Genomic DNA, 22,480 nt, shown 5'->3' with positions numbered 1-22,480 from the left:
TCGAATACGAGGAACGTGCCACCATTTGGGATGCCTGTGGCAGGGTCCCTTTAAATTACACCACAAAAAAAAGGACTACCTTTATTAATATTCCACCGGCTTTTCTCTTTTCACAGTTCGTGACTGTCGGCTTCCTGGAGAAACCCGAATATAAAAGAGCTTAAAGGAAGTGAAGCCGAAATGTATCATTCGTATACCCAATCTATACCTGATTATTAAAGAATTACTTTCAGCTTCAAGAGAAGGTGAAAAATAGTCCATGGCTCAACATGTATGACTACTTAGTTATTGCTTCAAGTGGCATTCTATTACCTCGAATGGATGAACAGAACGATACTCTTCTGTATGATTAATGATTTGATTATGATTAATTACCTTGTTCACCGGCCGTGAAAGGTGTGCTGAGTACTGTTAACGAGTGGTGGACAAAAAATCGTCCAAAAAATTAATCCAAAAGTGAAGTTAAAAGAAACATCATAAATCTAATGTCTACATGAATTACCAGCAAGGAGTTCGAGCTGCGACTGAAGCAGAAACACAACAGAATTAATCATCAGTTTTTTTTTCTTTCTCCAAAAACTTCTCCCATTCAATTGTTCTCGTCGATTTAGCACGAAATTCAACCACGTCCTTCCCAAACTTTCACCGCCTATTCGTTAGCACGCGAAATTTTCTTCTTATCTAATTCAGCAACAATTCATCGTGGAACGAGGCGGGGAAGGTTTACGCATCCCAAATTTGAGCTATCAATCAGCATTTATAAGGCAAACCATAGTTACAGGGCCGCGCCCCTGTCGCGTCAAATCTAGACGCATCAATCTAGAATCTGGAGGCCTGTCTCAAGTATCGTTTAGGTAGCGGGAAGTCAACCGCACGAGAACACCCCACAAAGTATTTGCTTCCCGGGTAATGTCCGGAAAATAAGCCCCAATTCTCGTAAGCTTCTCATTACTACTGATGTTCAGCGAATAGACAGACACAGTCGATGCATGCTAACGAAGGGACGACCAGGAACCAAAACGACATCTTAAAGCTGTTGTATATTCGATCCGTTCTGTTCATGGAAGCTTATTCACGTTTGAATAGCCGTTTCACGAAAAATATCAATGGAATGTACCGCAAAAGGACACTGTTGATTAATGTTAGAAATTTTCAATTGAACTTGAATGAAAGAATTCACATTTCGTCGATTCCAATTAAGATAACTCTTTACTCCAACAGAATTGTTATTGGAAGAAACACACAATGACAATTCGTTCATTTCTCTTTGCTTTCAGCCGGTTTCTTCCAAAAGAAACAACACTGATCTTTCCGAATGGGCCAAAGTCGAAACACTGCTGTGGATACTGAGAAGTCGATGGAACGAAAAACACGCTAAATCACCCCATTATCTTCCACCGCAGAGCATCACAGTTCTGTTTCCGGCGGAGGAAACCTCCTTTCGCTGTCGAATCAATGGAATCCAATTTAATTAACTGTACCACGAGCGTTGGTTCGGGTCATAACTGGACTTGTTTTGTCGTCCATTATGAGGCGGAGGTGACGACCGCAGCCGCTCTAAACATGTCCAGATTCGGGGAGTTGGGCTTGGACGAGTATCCGCTGCTAACGGCATATGACCCAGCATACGAACTACGCTACGGGCTGCTGGGTACGGTGCTGTTAAGGTGAGTCGGGGAGAATTCATTCATCCAGTTGCAGGTCCCAAAGACTTACCCTCGATTTATTGGCAGGAATAAATCTAGCGTTACCTCTTCTATCAATCACTGTGGATTACATGTTTCTTAATTGCTGCGAACGTCAATATCCCACTTTTCACACTTTAAAATAAACTTTTTATCTTCCCCAGCGTTGCGTACACCCTTATTTTCATCGTTGGTTTGCTGGGGAACATCTCTGTCGTGATTGTCGTCAAGAAAAGCTCCATGATGCGGTCGCCAACCAATCGCTTCATCGTCAATCTGGCATACGCTGATTTATTAGTCAATTTCCTCTGCTTGCCGTTTACACTTATTGGTAATCTCTTCCCAGGTAAGTTTACCCGTGCTGTGGCACAGTTAAAAATTTATTACACTGCACAATTCCAATCGTTTCCGGTCGAGCATTAAATTTGAACCGAGTCGTGATTCGGAACAAAGTGACGCATAATTCAAGAGAAATGATTAACTGGAGAGCACGTGGGTCGTGGGTCGCGTGAAGAACGGTTAGAGGGCAGCGTATTCCAACGATGAAAGTCACGGCTAAAATCACAACGGGAAACGACGATAAACGTTCTTTGAAGTCAAGTTCAACTTGCACACTTTGAATACCCAACCAGCTGTTGCCTGGGGTGATTTAGGGATTTCAATTGTGTTGAACCAGCTTTGTCTGTCATAAATATCGGTATGAGACAAAATAAATAAGGCTCAATAGAATCAAAAATCAATCTCTCGCAAATCGATGCTCCCTAAGGGCCAATGTTTCACGACAAAATACTATCAAATAAATGTATCTGTTCAACGGAATCTCGGTTTTGGCGGATATATTGATTCAGAAGTAATTTACAATGAAATCCAATTCATAGTTCACGGAACGTAAGAATAATACTCTCAGATGGAATTCGAATGACAGTATTTGTATATTCGTAACTGTAACGTGAGGGAAGTCAACAAACGCCAATATCAATGTCATTTCCAGTCAGGCATAAAATTGGTAACAATGCGTTATTAGGAACAAAGAGGAAAATAATTGAAGAGGAATAATTAGCTGAAGAGCGCACTCGAAATTTCTCGTGAAGATCAAGTAGAGTGTACTGTATTTCCACGATGGACGATATAACTAAAATCATAACCCGAAACGACGAAAAAGGTCATTACAAGCCAAGTCAGGTTCAACTGGAATTCTTTGAATTAATTAGCCAAGTCAAGGTAGAATTAATTGTGAAATATCATCGTTTGCAGAAGTAACCTGCAGAAATCATTCCTAAGACTTGGAAATCAGTATCGTGGAATTTATTTCACATTTCTGTTTCATACGAAAAATATAAGTAGGATGTCAGTTTTAAAATATACGTGCTGTATTCGCTCGACGTAACGGAAACATACCGTCATACATTATCTAATGTAAATACTATGAAAGCTATTGTGAACACATATCAGGATAGGAGTTCGAAATTTCCCAAAAAAAAAATTTTGAATTTCATCACATCTGTTACTCCACAGACAGCGTGGTTGTGACGAAATCATGGTCTTTATTTCGCAAGAAGTATCCCAGGTGTGCAAGTTGTAATTGTCCGGTTGATGTTTTAAATATTGCAGCTAAGTTGTATGCATTCCTTTGATTTGACATAGGTAAGAGGGAGGCAAGTTGGCGACTTTAAGCCTCCACGTGGAGGCTAGATGGCGAATGCCTGAAGGCAAGTTGGCGAATATGGTTTGGTCACCTAAAAATCAACAAAATGTAATAACAATTATTTATTTATCCTTGGTTGGAACATTGTAAATGTCACACGCAGGAAAACGATACTGAGCTCGTATATCTCCCAAAGTTAGAAAAAATTAGTCACAATTTTCTTTATTGAACGCCATTAATCAAGCCACTGAGTTGTTTTCTGGCTTTCTCAAAGATAGCTTATGAATCTTCATAAACATTTCAACCCATGTCCGTCCAGCGCATGTTCCTTTGAAAGGGGGCTCTATGCCATTTTTAACCGCAAACGAATAGGCAATTCTTCGAAGCTGGACCTGAGTGTGGCTTTAAAGCGGCCTTTATTGGACGACGTATCCTGAAATTGATACAGATTTAATATTTCTTGCATAAAGAACATGGAAACGCAAATGATGAATTGAAAATCTAACCTCCATGTCTGGATATTTTCGTCGATAGAGTCTCAAAGTAGGTTCTGGCTCACCGAACTGTTTTGAAGCACCCAGAACAGACAAACCTTCTTCTATAGCTTTCATAACACTTCAAACTAGTGATCGACCAATATTGCTCTCTTTTTCGCTTAAAAGTTCTAACCATCTGCAATAAAAAACCAAAACTTAACATAATGTTGCAGTTCGCCAACTTGCCCCGAGCGACTTTTTCAATAAAAATACATTCAAGGCGTGTTATTTGGCTTAAGAAATCTCAACTAAGTATTAATAAATGACGCTAGTTAATGCATACGTTGAGACGGCAAAAGTTCCACAGAGAACGTTAACGCCATTCAAGTAAGTAAGGGTAATGTCGGATTCATAACCGAAGAGATGCAGGACTGCAACAAGGGCTGTTAATTTATATAACTCTTCGAATACCCGAGTAGTTTTCTGTACCTCTTAGCAAAATTACATCTCCAACGCTCCCAAAAACTATAATTCCCAAACAAATGATTCACAAATCATACCATTCAGCATCTTTCGCAGAACGGCGACAAAAAAAATCCGAAACCGATTGTGCGGCCGATGGAAATTCTGCAGTCTGCGGAGCTCTTAGTGTATGAACGCAGTAAAATTGAAACTCGTTGCCCGCTATCGCCGTTACCACCACTCCTATCATTCCTGCCGCCGCTCCTGTCACTCCTGCCGATACATGCCAGAATAATGACCTTAGCACATCAGTTCTGCTTCGCGGTTACAAGATGAATGTTGTTTTCGGAAAGCAACAACCATAATTATTTCATTCGATTTCCTTCACAAGGGGAGTGGCTTACAATATATTCTTGTATTCAAATTATATTTCGCAATTACCCTGGTTGCTCTGGTTGATCGGAACCATTTGAGGAGTACGAATTGGACCAATCAAAACGAGACACATAGTGCATTTGGACAATGTTTGACGTTTCACAATGATTCAATTGTTTATCTCAAAAAAAAAAGAATGTTATTCATTGTCATAGTTGCGTGGAAATATTTCCTATCAATTGGTGCAAACAACTTTGCGATCTATGAGGAAATGCTCGAGTTCTCGAAATCTTTCATTTTTTCCTACTTGTTCAGTGCCTAGATTTTCATTTTTTTTGGTCCTACATCAAAACAAAGTAGCTTGGTGGAAATTTTTATCTGAAGGACAATGACATCTTGGTGCTGCGAAACGGTTTGAAGACGAGGAATTGCAGGAAAAATTTCCAGAAACACTGAATGGGCCCCGAGAATCAATTAGCCAACGTTTGAAGGTCATGTGAAAAATCCAGAAGCTCGGAAAAGGGTGCCACACAAATTGAGCAAAATGCATATGGAACATCGCAAAACCATTTGTGAAATGGTTCTTCAACGGCACCAAAGAAAATCAGTTTTGCTTCGGATTGCCCCTGGCGACGAAAAATGGGTTTATTTTGAGAACCCTAAGCGCAAAAAATTAGGATAAGGGCATGGTGTGGCAATGTAGTTCGAAAAGAGTGTTTGAATATGTCAGCGACACAGATTGCCTCAGTGAGAGTGGTGCATCCATGGCAAAGTGAAGTGAGCGAAGGGTTGTTAGGGGAAGTTATAAAATCCAGAAGAGTGAGTGATATTTTATTTATTTATTTATTTATTTCTCATCTGGCTAGTTGCCTTAATGATATCACATGTACCGATAAGATGAGGAAAAGCCCTTTTGAGTTGTTGGATGTTTTACACAAAAGGGCATAAAAACCTCATATCTTTTAATAATTTCTACTACAAAATATTAACAATAACTAAGCACATAGTACAGAGAAAAAACATAAAAACAAACATTCTCATAAATCATAATAATAAAATTAGAGTCATAAATAATAAAATGTATACAGTGAAGCTGCTGATCGTGGTGGTTCTTCAGTCTTCCAATGTTGGGTGTTATCCATTTAATAGATTTCGATTGAATGCTGCAGCAGAAGAGTTAAAATCGAACATCTGATAGACTTCGTTGAATCTTGTCGCCATAAATCGAATGGGGTCATATTGACCATATGCTGAACGTCGACCGTCTAGTAACAGGAAGTCCCGCTGTCGAAGGGCTCTAATAGGTGCATATATATTTAGTTGTGTCAATATTTCCGCTGAGTCAATATCGCCCAAAAGTATTTTTGCGACAAACTTAACTTGAGCAACATATCTCCTGCGTTCCAAGGTGTCAAGCCCGAGGAGCCTACATCGCTCTTCATACGGTGGTAAATTCAACGGGTCTCGCCATAGAAGACTACGGAGCGCGTATCTAATGAATTTTTTTGTATTGATTCGAATCTACTTATCCAGTTTAACTGATACGGGCACCACACGATTGCATTTGATTCCAGAATGGAGCGCACCAGTACACAGTAAAGTGACCGAAGACATTGTGGATCACGGATTTCGTTGGATACTTTAAATATAAATCCTAGTTGTCGGTTAGCCTTTGCAATTATGCTGTCATTTATTTATTTATTTATAATGATACTACATCCCATTGAGAGATTAGATCTTCTTCACAATTTTTCGCCAATAGTCCCGATCCATGGCTGCAGTTCTCCAACTCCCGGCTGCACCGATTCTTGCCAAGTCCTGCTCCACCTGGTCCAACCACCTCGCTCGCTGGGCTCCTCTCCTTCTTGTTCCTACCGGATTCGATGCGAACACCATCTTTGCAGGGCTGCTGTCCGGCAATCTTGCAACATGCCCTGCCCATCGCACTCGTCCAGCCTTGGCGACTTTCTGAATGCTGGGTTCACCGTAGAGTTGCGCCAGTTCGTGGTTCATTCTCCTTCTCCATACTCCGCTTTCCTGTACACCACCGTATATTGTTCTGAGCACTCGGCGTTCGAAAACTCCAAGCGCTTGTGAGTCCTCTTCAAGCATCGTCCATGCTTCGTGCCCATAGAGAACAACCGGTCGAATTAGGGATTTGTACATGGTACACTTCGTATGGGGTCGGAGTTTGTTGGACCTCAAGGATTTGCGGAGCCCATAGTAGCTGTTGTTGTTGTCAGTTGTTATCAACGAGCCAAGGTAGACAAATTCCTCTACCACATCGAGCTCGTCGCCGTCGATCACAACACTACTACCAAGAAGAACTCTGTTGCGATCAGTCCCTCCAGCTAGCATGTATTTAGACTTAGACGCATTGATCCCAAGCCCAATCAGCCCTGCTTCGTGTTTCAGTTGGGTATACAAGTCGGCTACCGTTGCATGTGTTCTTCCGATTATGTCCACGTCGTCGGCGAAGCAGATAAACTGACTAGACTTGTTGAAAATCGTGCCTTACATGTTGAAGCCCGCTCTCCGCATAACACCTTCCAGCGCCACGTTGAAGAGCAGACAGGAGATTCCATCGCCTTGTCGAAGTCCCCTGTGAGTCTCAAATGATTCCGACAGCTCACCTGAGATCCGCACACTGCACCGCACACCGTTCATCGTTGCCTGAATCAGTCTTGTCAGCTTTCGGGGAAAGCCGTGTTCGTCCATGATCCTCCAGTCGCCTTGAAGTCGACGAAGATGTGGTGTGTAGGGACCTGATACTCGCGGCACTTTTGGAGGATCTGCCGCAGTGTAAAAATCTGGTCCGTCGTCGAGCAACCGGGCATGAATCCGGCCTGATAACTTCCCACAAATCTACTTACTATTGGCGATAGGCGGCTGTGATTATGCTGTCATAATGGGGGCGGAAAGTCAACCCTGTGTCAAGAATGATTCCCAAGTCGCGTATTTTATCAACACGCACTAGAGGCTCGTTAGAAATATTGTAATTGTGGATGATTGGGTTCAATTTTCGATGAAACGATATTGCGTTGCATTTATGGATACTGATCGTCAATAAATTATTTGTGCACCACTCTTCGAATTCATTAATCCATTGTTGTAGAGTGTAGCAATCTTGGATGTGATTTATGGCTGAGTATATTTTGACATCATCCGCGTAGAAAAGGGGACATCCCGGTGGCAGTAGTTTTGATAACTCGTTGATGAAAATAGAAAATAGAAGAGGTCCTAGATTGCTCCCCTGCGGGACACCTGATATGTTGGTGAAAAATTCAGATGACTCAGATCCAATCGCACACATAGTTTTCGATCCGTGAGATATGATTTAAACCATCTAATGAGGTCATTCGAAACTTCTAGCTTGTCCAGTTTTATAAGCAGTATCTTATGATCGACTCTATCGAAAGCTGCTTTGAGATTAGTGTATATCACGTCAACTTGTGATCCGGCATCTAGATTGCGCAAGCAGAATGATGTAAACTGCACTAGATTTGTCGAGACAGATCGCTTGGGGTAAAAGCCGTGTTGATCAGCTGTTATGTAATTTTTACAACATACAAACAATACTTCATTGACGATAATCTCAAATACTTTGGAGCATGCACATAACTATGTAATACCTCGATAGCTTTCAATGTTTTGCTTATTTCCTATTTTATAAACAGGGAACATAACCGACAATTTCCAATTGGAATGAAATTTACCTTCACGAAAGGACATCTTGAAGAGTAGCGTTAAAGGACGAATCAGTGAGCTCAAGCAATGTTTTAAAACTTTAGCAGCATCCATATGATTTGTGATCATTGTTCTCTATTTTTCGCTCATACTTTTTGTTATACGTTTGTGTTATGATTGTGCGGAAAGAGAGAGAGTTATGGTGCGGATTTTCTCTCCGCTCAAACATTTGCGCTCTGGTTCTGGTAGATACGTGAGACTCATGTTTTATCTGCCACTTATCGAAAATTGTTCCTTTTGCGTTAGATTTGTTGATTTTAGATATTTATATTTGAAATGTTTTAAGATATAGTTTTCGCATAGATCGAATTCATAATGAACTTGACGTGACTACATGTTGAATGTTTGTTGAGATTGTGTTGTTGTGCTTAACTTGTGTCATCTCATCTATAAATATAAAAAAGTTTTCTATTCTTCTTTCGATTATTCCAATAACATGGTTTTCTATTTGATCTACCTTTTTTTCAAATTATTTATATTATTTTATATTTATTATTTTTTCATTTTATTTAAATTTTATATTCTATTATTCTATTATTTTTTCTAGCAGAGTATGCTCCATATGTATGTATCGTCGTAACCTCGTCGCGATCGAACAAATATGATAAGAAATACGCGCTATGACTCACCGAAAATATGGCAATATTGACTGATTTTATGGAAATTTTCTCAGTTGCCACCCCAGATTCGCCACAGAAATCTCCGCCACCGCGTTGCAGTTCGATGAAGAGTACGCACGATGAATAACGGTTCCTGAGAAGTTCTTTCGGATACCGCGATTGGATTTCAATGAAAGTACGCGCGTATAACAAGGGAATATATCGGCGTTGCCGTTTGTTTTAGAGTTAACTTTTCCAGTTTCCCAAAGATAATTTTCCACCGACGCGATTGGAGTTCTATAAAGCATATCAGTGATGGATAGGTGATTGATTTTAGAGACAGCTCTCCGCCGTCGCGATTGGATTTCTATAAAAAGTACGCGCGATAAATATTGGAATATATCGGGAGTGGTATTGGTTTTAGAGAAGTTATCTCGGTCACTTTATCAAATTTCCCAAATATATCAGCGGGGCGATTGATTTTAGATTTTAGATTTTAGTTCTCTGAGTTACTTTATCAGGTTTATCAAGACAGGATTTTTTTTGTCTGGTTTTTACGTGTTCAACCGAGTCCATGTTGTTCTAGTACTGTTAGTACTGTTGTGTTGTTAATAATGAAAGTTGATTTGAGAAGTGTCTCAAATTGACTTTTTCATCATTCAATCATTCATAGACACTTTTCAGTATTACCAGATATTTGTACTAAAGTATTAGATTCTTAATTTTCATAATGTTTGTTCTCGCAATAATTTCGTAGTCCTCCGTCAACAGTGCGGTCGTGTCTTGGACACCATCCTACTATCTTTTTCGAGTATAAGTATTATTGATACTTTGTTAGAAAATTGTCAAGAAAGAAAACTACATGGCAGACAGGTGGGTCGCTGCAATGACTACGCAGGCGACCAGTCGCCCATAGTCGGTGCTTTGGCCACGCCTGATATAGAAGATCTAAGATATAGGATTGTGGTAGTCCACCTGAAAATCCATAACCAAATCCAAAACATCAAATGGAATAACAACGCTTATCACGATATAATTTTAGAACATATGGAAATACAATTTTCCGAATTTTCCAATTTTCCTTTGAAGTTTTACAATCATCAGACTTTTTCGCCTTAACATTGATCCATGGGCAGAGACAATTACAAAAAAATAAAGACGGCTCAAATCGGACGTTTGCTTCCTCGAGTTTTGCGCTTGGCATCGCATTTGTTGAATCTTTTTTGTTTATGTGGATATGAAATCATTATCAGACACAATTTTTGTTCAAAATTTTACCCGACCTGCAGGGAATGTAGAAAAGTAAACCTTTTACATAGAGCACATATTTGATATGTTAGAGTTAATTTGAATATATGATTTTTGTTTCAAAAGCGTGCTTTTTCCACCTGGAATTCCATTACCATTTTCACGAATACATGCTGTAATATCATGAAAATGAAATGCTTTTTGACATGACAATAGCAAAGGCTGTGTCGACGTTGCTTACGATAGTGTCTCTCAAGAGAATGTATACCTTCTCACACCGCTTCTGTTGATTGTGTCGTAGGAATCGCAGTCGGTCACTTTCTCCTTCGCGTACCAGTTGACCATAAGTTGTTGACACAGCTCTTGCTTTCACAGCTCACAATGTGAAATGATGCGTATCAGGAGTTATTCTCCATTTTCGGACAAACAGACATTTATAAGTTGGCAGAATCTTGGGGGAAATGGGGGTAAGACTACAACTCATAAACCGAAATATAACCATCAGTGAATTCAATTTTGCAATTAAGCCACTCAAAATGCTTAATATCGAAGCCGCAAAAGTTTCATCCACACGCGGAATCATGTTTGATTTTCGGTTTTTGTTTCCCTATTTCACTTTTGATCAGTATTCATTGTCTTAGGATGGTTTAAATATTCTAGAAAAGCATCAACAGAAATTTGAAATTCATAATGCAACTATACAAATCAATCGCCTGTCCATTATACCCCGTCTTACCCGCAACTCCCCTAGCACCCAATGAGATCAGTTCACTACAGCAGCTACACGAACTTCCCAAGAAAGCATTCATGGCCATAGGATACTCAATATACATCACCTGGCTATAAAGTTACTACAACCCTCTACAAACAATGTTTCGAACCTCAACGAATGGCAACGAAGGAGAAAATGCTGTTTATATCTATGATATATTTCTGTAATCATAGATTTATTTGACTTAGGCTTATATTTATATAGATCTAAACTATTTAGACTTGTGTTTTAAAAATGATAAATGATGACTTATTGTCTCCTTCTGCATAATTGAATAAACAGAAAAAAAGGGAAGTAATGGCTTTAATGGTATTTTTGTGTACATTTTTGAACAGAATGTGGTTCCGGATTCTATCATCTAACTCTTTTAAAGGATACAAATTCATACAGGAAACGGTTTTTTCAGGGCTTCCTTTGATGTATCAAAAGCGGAAAAATACAGATTTTGATCAATGAAAAAACTCAATTCATCTTTCAGAAGTGGATAATTGAGACGTAAATATGCTTTTTCGCACTGAAATGCATATAAACCATCGAAAAAAAACTAAATGGACGATAACTTCGTCAAATATACTTCTTTCCATACACTGCACAAAAAAAACCGCTCAAAAACAGGGTTTACTGTATATTTTATTTCCGAACTTTCCAAGGTAGTTCTCGCATGCAGGAACCATGCATTTTTGAACTTGTTTTTGATTGTGCTCTCGAATTTCCTTTTTTGATTCAACCATTGTCAACATTTATACAATTTTCACTACTGAAAGAGTAATAAAATAACATGTTATATGTATAAAATTGCGCAGAATTAAATTTCTTCCAAACTCATCGCAATCAAATAATATTTTATGACTATAACTACAAAAGAACTACAAACCTTCCATAAACTCACATTGTAAAATTTAAAACCATCATCACTTTCACCGCAGCGCCGCCTAGGTGTAGATTTGTACGTTAGATCGCCAATAATCGATTTGGGATATCTTTTCGCATGAGTAAGGTAAAAAATTATTACTTTGATCAATTCCAATGACAGTTCTCCCCGTTCATGAAAACAACACGTCGTTTATGATTCCGATTCCAACAACAATATATTTCTTGTACCTGGCCATGTCGAATGTTCGACGTAAATTTCACCACTAGAAGAAAAACAATTCCAATACAAACTGACGAAAAATCGACCCACCAGAACCGACCACTAAGGGCGCTGCTATAAAATAAGGTATAGTTCTGGATCCTAAGTGACTAGGATGTTTCATCATCAATTCGATATTCAACCCTAAGAGTTAATCGAGAGCTCTCTATTTAAAGATATATCAGATTGTTCAAAAGTAAGGTTAATTGAAATTTCAATTCACTGGAATTTTCCTGTATCGATAAAACAATTATTTAATATTCGATCACGACATCGATTTGATTCAAAATACGTTCATCAAGCGACACAACGCCCAGTGTACAATCGAGAAGTTGAAACATTAATAGTAGCACACCTTAAAGATTTTCGACGACAGCAAATGCCATGAAACATCTACGCTAACAGAAAGCAATTTACTTTTTTCACAGGTCCAGGAGTTTGCAGAAATAACAGCTTTATAAAATTAAACTTACTTGTAAAATAGGGAACCTACACAGAAAGCAACCTAATTTACTTAGGATGTTTTCTTCCGATAATCCATGATCGAATAAGCAGTGTTTTCATTGTCTTTTCAGAGACTGAAATGAAAACTTCGTAGAAAAATTAAAAATACGATGCTGATAAAGACAATAGATTGAATTACTTGGAACTGAAATAAGGGAAAACCCTGTCAGAAAGTTAATTTTCAGAAAACTAACCCTTTTTTTCTTTGTAAATAAAAACCACATATCGATTGTCAATAACAATTGCTACATGGATGATTGAAAAACAAATAATTGCTGCAACACATCTTACATTCAATTGCAACATTTCACCGACGTCGTTTGTAATCAATTCTCGCGTAACTTTTGAAAAGGTCCAATGTAACATTTTCGCCAACTCGAGAAAAACGTAGTTGAAGACCCGAACATTATTTCGCGAATTGTCTTAAAAGCTATCAATTTTTATCACTGTTTTCACCACTAGCTGTCAAGAATAACTCCGTAAAACCAATCGTAATAGTTGTTCCGTGATTTGAGCTTAAATTTGAAGCCTCGGAACGAAAAATGTTACATTGGACGTTTTGACTGCCCGCGTTTGCACATTGGACATATTACGTTGCACTATAAAAATTTGAAACTAACTAATAAACAACAATCCAAATATCAGCATTTCGTTCTAAAGACTGATTATTAATGTTATCACTCGTTGAATTGCACTGAAATCGATAACAACACCTGTAAGAAACAAATTCCAAAACGACCGAAGTACGACTGCGAGTTGTTTTGGCTGCTTTGTTACTTCGGACGTTTCGGCCGTCGGAGGAAAGTGGCGTCCGAAGTAACAGCCGGGTGCTTAAAATTCGAATCTGTACATTGGATATTTTTTGTATCGGCGACAAAAAGATGAAGAAGATAGATACGTGAACGATTGTTTTTGTAATACATTCAATGATTGAAAACTAATAGCGTGCATCCATTAACTCGATTTGTTTACATTTGTTTCATAGGACCTTTTCAAAAGTTACGCGAGAATTCTTTCACTATATTGTGGCGAACGGAACCCGAAGCTCACTCACGAAGAAAACTCCGAAGATTTGCATATTTTCGAAGTAAAGCGTATCAGCTTCATTCGGATTCTACACATTGTAACTTTTGCCAGAAGATACTATAGAAATACTGAAAAAAAAGTCCCAGCCTCAATTTGGTAATTGCAAGAGGAAACTCCACTTCGGAAGCGACACATGTGATTGCAGCACTGATTGTATTGTCTCATCCTGAAATGAAATCGTATCGATTGGTAGTGAAAAGGCGACATGGGAAGTATACCAAATCATTATAATCAAATCATTGAAATTCCATCGAGTCTGGGCTGCAGTTGCTAATATCACCGCCTTAGTTTGAAGTGGAATGGATGAACCGTGAATTGCACGGCTGATATACATAGAAGAAATGAGAAAATTTTATTATTATATATATTTACAAACATGGAAACTGGAATCATGATTCGTCAATGGATTGCTCTATATTTAAAATTGCGCAATCCTCTTGGTTGTTAACCATGTTGATCTTTGTGACTGAAAAGTACGATTAGCGGTCTGTATTAATTTTCTGCTACTATTTGAGGAAACTGCTGCAGAGTTTCGCTGCACTTTATATTTCGAAAATTCAGATAGTAGAATAATATAAAGAGTTATATGATTAAAATTTGGTAAAATTAGAACACGTGTAAATTGCGATATTTTTTTTATAAAAAAACATTTTTTTAAGTTCAACTAGTTTGAAATACAGAAAAAATCAGCTGGGCTTCCGGTTGAACGAATTCCAATTGCTGGGCCTTTCCATCAGACTATGTACAGCCACTTTGTCCGTGGTTGGTGGTCCCGATTGGGGGCTGCACACACACACCGCGTGGACAGAAAAAGCACGATTTTATACCAATCAACTCCGACCGCCCCCATTCACCGTGGACAATCGTGGACATTGACTACAGTACTGAAGAAAATAAATCATACAATCGACCTGTTACAGAAACTTCTTTGGGATACAAAGTTTCTTTCAACTTGTAAGAGCTTTTTTATTTTTGTTATATGTTTATGGTTTATTTTAAAATTATGTGTCGATGTCTATCGGCAGATTTTCTCTTGAACGAAATAAATCACACACATGATTTTCATTTTATTAAATGATTATCAGCTTTGACCACCTTCTGCCTTAATTACGGCTTCAAGTCGTAGTGGAATACTTTCGACAAGTTTTTTTGTTATCCCATTTATTTATTTATTAGGCTCATTAGCATTTTATCTGTAACAGAGCCGGGTTTTTATCGTGTACATGTACATATGTTTATGTTTCTATAAATTGTAAATTACACAGTAGTAGTGATAGCCATTTAGGCGTTAGGTTTTCTGTTCCATTACATTATGGTAAATTACACTTCCATTGTTCAGCAGACCGGAAAGCGAAGACAGTTGATATTGATCATTGTTGGGTTATTTATAGAACAGCAGCCCGATGTTTCTTGTAGAGCAGAGCAGTTATATGGATGAATCGATCTTATTTCGACCGTGGATCGATCTCCATCGCTGATGATGGTTGCGTGGACGTAGTTATTCTATAATAACACAAAGATGGTTAATTTAGGGCCCTGAGTTTGAACTCACGATCGATCGCTTAGTAAGCGAACGCGTAACCAAGTGGCTACGAAGACCCTCTTTCGACAAGTTTGTGTAGATATTTCTAATCAATTCGTTCCCACGCTCAAAATAGAAATTATTTTTATAACCCATCCAAATAACCTCACAAATTCTCAATGAGGCAACACCTTGTTTTCATTGTTAATCTCGATATTGCTGATTTCAAGTGAAATCTGCTTACGCGACATTTTTCCGGTTCAAATACAAAATTAAAATGACGTAACTAATATTGCATCACGGCATAAATATCGAAGCGTATTATTTATTTTGTCCACGTCAAAATCCACATTGACGAGCATGACAATTTTTAATACTAACTATGATAATCGTATTTTTTTGTCTTGAACACAGTTTTCCAACATTTGTCTAAAATACTGTATTGAGCCATTTCAATCATGACATGAGTATGTAGCTTAAAAGAAGTTCAAAAATTCTAGTCTGCTTTAAAAATAATTGTTGTGGGATGACATAAACCCTGTTTTATCCGAAAACCGCACTAATTACAATGTGTGGAGTGGAACAGACTCCACAGTTAAGGACAGTTAATTTAGTTATCACTACTAAAACATCAACAGACACGTGCGTATAGTTGATCCGCATCAATAAAAAAAAAAGCTCACATCTCTTAAATATGTAGACTGTACGACACATATCCACACAAACAAAGGTTGACGAAATGTTCAGTAATAAACGAGAACGCTTAATTTGGCGATGAAAGGCGTATATAAAATGAGCAAAATAATATTTTTCACCGCACCATGTATGGAGGCATCGTGAGAATGGCAACCAAGTGTTGGCAACTGCAATAAACGTATCTGATCGTTATACTTAAGGAATTGGGTGAAATGCTGTGTATTGAAATGAAGAGCACTGCAACGGTAAAAAATGCGAACAGTCGTAAACAATTCCCAATCTGCTACTTATCTACAAGTGCGAATAGAAGTAGTAGAAAACCGGACAGTACGAGCCGTCTTGTGAAAGTTTGAGGAATTGTAGACCCTCCTATACTCGCGCATACGGTCTCACAGACCGAAAAAATTATGATTTTATTTCAATAAGGCGGAATTAAATGACTTTCCAAACTGAATGAAGTTGAAGAAAAAATATTTCCTGGAGTTTTTTCATTCAATTATATCCTTTTTTATAATTACCAATAACGCCTAAAAAGTACACAATAGAAGTATTACAAAGACACGTACGGTCTATGGGCGCAAGTATTCGAATTATGATTTTGCAAGCTAGTACAGCAGTAACTGCTACTACAGAAGTCATCTATCAAGCGCCTATCTTTTTAGCATGAAGACAATACTGCAAATTATCAAACTATTCATTTGAATCCGAAGGACCAATTACCATCATTCAAGCTTGACAACACTCCTACTCACATGAACATCGCGGTCTCATGAGTTGATTTGACGAATGAACATGTTTCATTCAGTGACCGGAAAAAATCGAAACTAAAATAACAGCAAAACAGAAAAAAGTGTAATGCCACAAGTAGACAATTGTGACAACATTGCAATTGAAAACTGTTGCATCACGATCTGAAAACATTTCCACAATTATTGCTATCTTGGTTTGGACATTTCCAAGCAAACCATTTGTCATGACAATTGTCATGCGTAAATGCGAAAACAGAATAGAGACATACGGTATGAGGCATGTTGTCGACGCAACCTCTCTCAGTTTCTATTCTGTTTTCGCATTTTCGCATGACAATTGTCATGACAAATGGTTTGCTTGTACATTTCACTATTTTTGGAAATGTTTTAGTCTGAAGACTCGCGCGTAAAATAAATAATGAAAATCAATCGCACGGTTTCACGACAGATGTAACGATTCATTGAGAGTTCTCAATCGCATATTACTCAAGATCGCTATTGCGATATATATTGTGTTATATACCATTAGACAGGAAATTCATCCAGCAATTTTTGTTCAAAACATGAACAGTGAATATAGTAAAAAAAAGTTAACAATTTGATTATTAAACTGGATATGTTTTTCTTCGATTACTCTAACCATTCGCTTTCCTCCCCGACGGAACGAGCAATCTTTTGACGTAGGACTACGTCTTACATTAAGGGTGCCAAGTTAGAAAACAGGTGACGTTTTTATGAAATTAAGTTAACGTTAATAACTATTTTTGCAGCGAACGGATTTTCGGAACTATTTTCGTACCAATCGAATCGGAAATTTTCTAAGATTTGTTTGATATGCTATACATTACAATCCCATAGTCTGTATGTGGTTTAAATTGATGAAAATTGGAAGCATTCCCATTTCCCCATACATTTGTTCTGTCAATTTGTGTGCTTTCCAGAACAGAACTGTCAATAACAGGCAACCGCTAGAAACAACGTAGGAGGATAGCGAAAGGAGAATATTTGCGAAGTAAACTCCACCCTGCCATAGTAAGTAAGCTAGCGTATAAGTATTGCATCTCCTCTGAGGAAAGTTCTCATAATCTTTCTGGTCCCGAAACAACAAAGGTCGCTTATTCTGCTCGTTTTGTGTTTTATGTTTCCCCTAGAGCTATGATCGCTAGCGAAAATTTCACTTGAAGTGCATCTGGTATTGCAATTAACACAACCATCCGAGCCAGGGCAAAGCAGCGAAAAAATAGAAGAGTGCAAATTATTATACGTCGCGTCTAGCCATCAGTGTTTGGCTTTGTGTGTGTTGCTTGTTTCCGTTGCGCGAAACATAGAACTTGTTCATTTCCTGTACATGTGAATAGCACACCTTCGACATTTTTAGTTGTCATTCGTATTTGCTCTCGTGCGCATCGGCTCTGTTCTGATGCAACAAGCTCCTAGCTTTGTTGACGGTTTTGACCGAGAGTAGAGAAACGATTTTTCATAAACGGTCATTCTGTGTGCATCTATTTGATGCTTGTTAAATGGCGATGCACGTAAGATGCCTCTCCGACTTATGACTAATTAGTGTATTGTTCTCGCAAAGGCAAGAAAGAATCGTTGCTTCTCGAAATGATTCTACAAAACAAGGCAAGACATTATACCTTTTCAGGGTCCCCGGAACTTTTTACTAAAGAGTTATTTATGAAATTTCGACGTATTCGCGAATAACATCCGAAATGTCAAAACAAAAATTGCGTAGTCCTACGTCCTAAGCGGTCGTGTCTCGGATACAATCCCTCGATTTTTTGCCTATATTCGGGCGTTAGCTCACAATGTGAGTTGATGCGTATAATGAATTTTTCTTTAATTACCGATAATCCATACTTTCAATCTCATTCGAATGAGAAGGAATAACTTCTCGATTTGAGAAATAACACTTTAAAATCTCCATTGGAGGACCAATTTCAAACAATCGAGCAATGCTTTTTTGATGACGAATTATAGTCTTTATCAAATTTGTCGATTTCTTTCGATGGATTGTGAATTCTTGGTAGAGTTTGATAGAAGAAATGGTACTTACGCATTAGCGTCACTGGAGTTTAAATTCAATAGATAGCAATTTTATTGTTCGCACGGGCACTCAGCAACTTTTGTTTTGTTGTTGTCTTGTTATTTGCACTGTTTTGTTATTTTTAGTGCTACGAAAATGCGTATTTGGGATTTGCGGTATTTATGTACAAACGCCATTGGAGCGGAATTTTCATTATGAATTTATTTTGACGTAGAACTACGTCTTTCATTTCTATACTGGGGTGTAAGTTCAAAGTTTCGAAAACGAAAGCGTTACGCCGAAGAACGAGATTTTCAGCGTTAATAGCTCCTAAACAACTAAACGAAATGGTATGATAAGCACTTCTTTCGAAGGATAAAATGTCTACGCGTTATATGCTTGTTACTTTTTGATCCAAAAACAGGCTATTGAAATCATACCAATCGGTATATAAGCGAGTGCCGCTCGGAAATCCACTCAGTTATGATTGCGCAACGATTGAGGTACGATCGCTGGAATGAATGGGTGTTTCCCTAACACAGTCTGCAAAACAATGGAGCCTTGGGAAATCGGCATGGCAAAATAGATGCAAGCAGCGGATACTTTTGCACCCGCTGCATTTCAGCAAATCGAAATGTTTCCCTAACAAAGATTTCAAAACCATGAAGCTAGGGGAAATTGGCATTGCAAAATAGATGCAGAAAGCGGATACTTTTGTACTCGCTTGCGTTTCTGCAAATTGGAATGTTTCCCTAACACAGACTTCAAAACCATGGAGTCTGGGGAAATCGGCATGGCATAATAGATACAAGCAGCGGGTATTTTTATATTTGTAATAATAATTGCCTTAATCCATTCAGCACTATCATAACCATAGGGCACTCTTTTATGTTCACACTGTTTTGACAGCTAGTTAGATATTTCATGCCAGTCAACTATGTTACAATGTCATTGATATGCAAAATAAAACGATTGTAGTAGATCCATGTTACTGCTGACGACAAGCACGAGTAATTATTGAGAAAACATTACATGGTGTCAGAAGTGGGATAACGGTGTCCTTTCGTCGGGAATGTTTGGTCAAGTGAGAGCTGCTGCTGTGGAGGAGGGTGCTGCTGAAGATGCGGAAGGCACTGTTGGTAGAAATGCTGAGGATGCTGCTGCTGGTGGAGATGAAGGACGAACATTGGCGGAAGTCATCAAAGCTTTCGATGATTATTGTTTGCCAAGAAAAAATGTCGCTATGGAAGCGTTCAAGCTAAACATGATCGTGCAAAAGGAAAAACAGTCGTTTGGAAATTTTGAAACTGAATTACGCACCCAACTGCAATATTGCGAATTTGAATGTACAAACTGTCGTACGTCTTATTCGGATCGAATGCTACGGGATCGGATCATAGTCGGAGTGCAAGATAAGAAACTTCAATTGAAACTGCTGGATGGTAAAGATGATCCTCTCCCTAAAGTGGTGGATACGTGTAAGGTGTTTGAAGCTGCTGCTGCAAACAAACAGTTGCTGGATCGGAAGGGTCAGAGCCAAATGGAAATCAAGGCATTAGTTGAGGAAATTCCCGAGCGAGCACCATCGGAAGTTGCGGTTGAGAGGCGTCAATGCTACAATTGTGGACAAAGTTTCAATGGGCAACATTTACGTAATTGTCCAGCGATCAACATCAAATGCCACAAGTGCGGTAGGACTGGGCATTTCCAGAAGTACTGTAGGACAGGAGGATATGAGGCAACTAAGGCGCAACCGTCGAAGAAGGATGACAAGAAAAAGACAACTGTGAAGAACATTCGATCAATTGACTGGCGTGACTCAGGTAAATGTGTTTTTAACAAAGTAGAGCAGGATGATAGTGCTGATATGGTTATTTCGTATGTGTCTTATTGCAGAAGATATGTGAATGAACGATTTGTTGGTCGATTGAGATGGATGAAGACTTACCTAATTCGAGATTATCCTGTGACATTTAAGCTTGATACGGGGTCCGATATAAATTGTATTCCAGTTGATCTTGTAAAGAAATTAAAAATTAAAATATCAAACTTCAAGCAATATCGAGTGTTAGATTACAGCTCAAACGACATTAAAATTCATGGTCGGGTAACCCTTGACTGTTTGGAAGAAAACAGTAATTCAAAGCATGTGATAACTTTTCTTGTTGTTGATGACGATTTTGAACCATTGCTAGGCTTGGAGTCTTGTGTTACTCTCGGTTTGGTTAAACGGGTTTACTCTGTGTGTTCAGAGGATGATTTACCGTCTGATGTACATGAGTTTACTAGTATGTTTAGTAAGATTTTCGAAGGCCTCGGTAAATGTCCTGGAAAATGTTCGATCGTACTAAAAGATGGATCGATTCCTTCGTTGCACTACAAGAAGAGAATTCCCTTCAGTTTGGTGGATCGTTTAAAGACACAATTGAATGAAATGGTAGGTGAAGGGATTATTTCACCAGTTGATTATCCCACTGATTGGGTTAATAATATCCAAATAGTAGAAAAGCCTAATGGATCTCTGAGAATTTGGATCGACCCTAAGCCATTGAATGCATGCATCAAGAGGGAACACTTCTTGATTCCTACTCTTGAGGATATTATGAGTAGGTTGTCAAATAAACGTGTTTTTACTATCCTTGACCTAAGAAATGGTTTTTGGCAGATGGAACTGGATCGTCAGAACTCTGACCTTACAACCTTTATGACTCCATTTGGACGATATAGATGGAACCGTGTTCCATTTGGTCTTAATAGTGCCCCAGAAATGTTCCAGAAGAAGATGGTCCAGATATTCGGAGACATTCCGGGTGTTGAAGTGTATTTTAATGATCTAGCTGTGTCCGGGGTCGGTAATGAGGGGCATGACAAAACATTGAAGTTGGTGATTGAGAGGGCAATAAAAAACAACATCCGTTTCAATACTAGTAAAATTCAATATCGATGCTCAGAGGTTAAGTTCATGGGACATATTATTACAAATGGTACCATTCGACCGGATGATAAATACATCCGGGCAATTACTGAGCTTCAAACTCCTACCAGTAAAAATGATGTTATGAGAATACTTGGTTTGTTTAAGTATCTGGCAAAGTTTATACCAAATTTATCGCAACGAACAGCTCTAATGCGTGAGGTGACTAGGAAAGATATACATTGGCAATGGACTGAAGGACATGATAAAGAACTGAGGGATTTACTACAGGTGATTTCGACATCTCCGGTACTGGTTCTCTACGATCCAGAAAAGCCAGTGACTGTTCAAACAGATAGCTCAAAAGATGGAATTGGCAGTGTACTGTTGCAAGCTGGGAAACCAGTTGCGTACGCATCACGTTGTCTCACTAAAAGCGAACAGAATTGGGATCAGATAGAAAAAGAGCTTTTAGCTATCGTATTCGCATGTGAAAGGTTCCACTATTTCCTCTATGGTCGGGATTTCGTGGTGCAATCTGATCATAAGCCGCTTGCTACCCTCGTGAATCGTGATGTTGATACTGTCAGTGCACGTTTGCAACGAATGTTTATGTTTTTGTTAAAGTACCCTGGTCTATCAATTGTTTATACCCCTGGAAAAGACATGTTGGTTGCAGATTGTCTCTCAAGAGCCCCACTCAATGATCCTGTTAGTGATGACTTAAATTTGGTTGGTTTGATTCACTCAGTAACTAAGCGCGTGTGCATGTCTGATGATAATTACAAAGCATGTGTAGAAGCTATTAGGAATGATGAACGTTACAGTCGTGTTTGTAA

General features: G+C 38.6%; 1 protein-coding gene and 1 long non-coding RNA gene across 4 annotated transcripts in view; one reads left to right on the top strand and one right to left on the bottom strand.

Moving 5' to 3' along the window:
* Window positions 1-22,480, top strand: part of LOC129777297 (neuropeptide SIFamide receptor-like) — a 100,577-nt gene that overhangs the window by 66,476 nt on the left and 11,621 nt on the right. For all 3 annotated transcript variants that reach the window (XM_055783511.1, XM_055783508.1, XM_055783509.1), the window contains 2 exons: window positions 1,278-1,667; window positions 1,850-2,031. In XM_055783511.1, the coding sequence (XP_055639486.1) occupies window positions 1,456-1,667; window positions 1,850-2,031 (394 nt within the window). In that variant the 5' untranslated portion in view covers window positions 1,278-1,455. The remainder of the gene's footprint in view (window positions 1-1,277; window positions 1,668-1,849; window positions 2,032-22,480) is intronic.
* LOC129777298 (uncharacterized) lies at window positions 3,489-12,887 on the bottom strand. Its single transcript, XR_008743224.1, has 4 exons — window positions 12,785-12,887; window positions 12,615-12,719; window positions 3,837-4,002; window positions 3,489-3,763 (listed from the first exon to the last, which is right to left on the bottom strand). It is a non-coding gene; the product is annotated as an uncharacterized LOC129777298 (long non-coding RNA).

The sequence above is a fragment of the Toxorhynchites rutilus genome, chromosome 3, assembly GCF_029784135.1.
Source record: "Toxorhynchites rutilus septentrionalis strain SRP chromosome 3, ASM2978413v1, whole genome shotgun sequence".
Taxonomy (NCBI): Eukaryota; Metazoa; Arthropoda; class Insecta; order Diptera; family Culicidae; genus Toxorhynchites; species Toxorhynchites rutilus.
The sequence above is the reverse complement of the archived record's forward strand: the minus strand, read 5'-3'. Positions and strand labels throughout refer to the sequence as shown.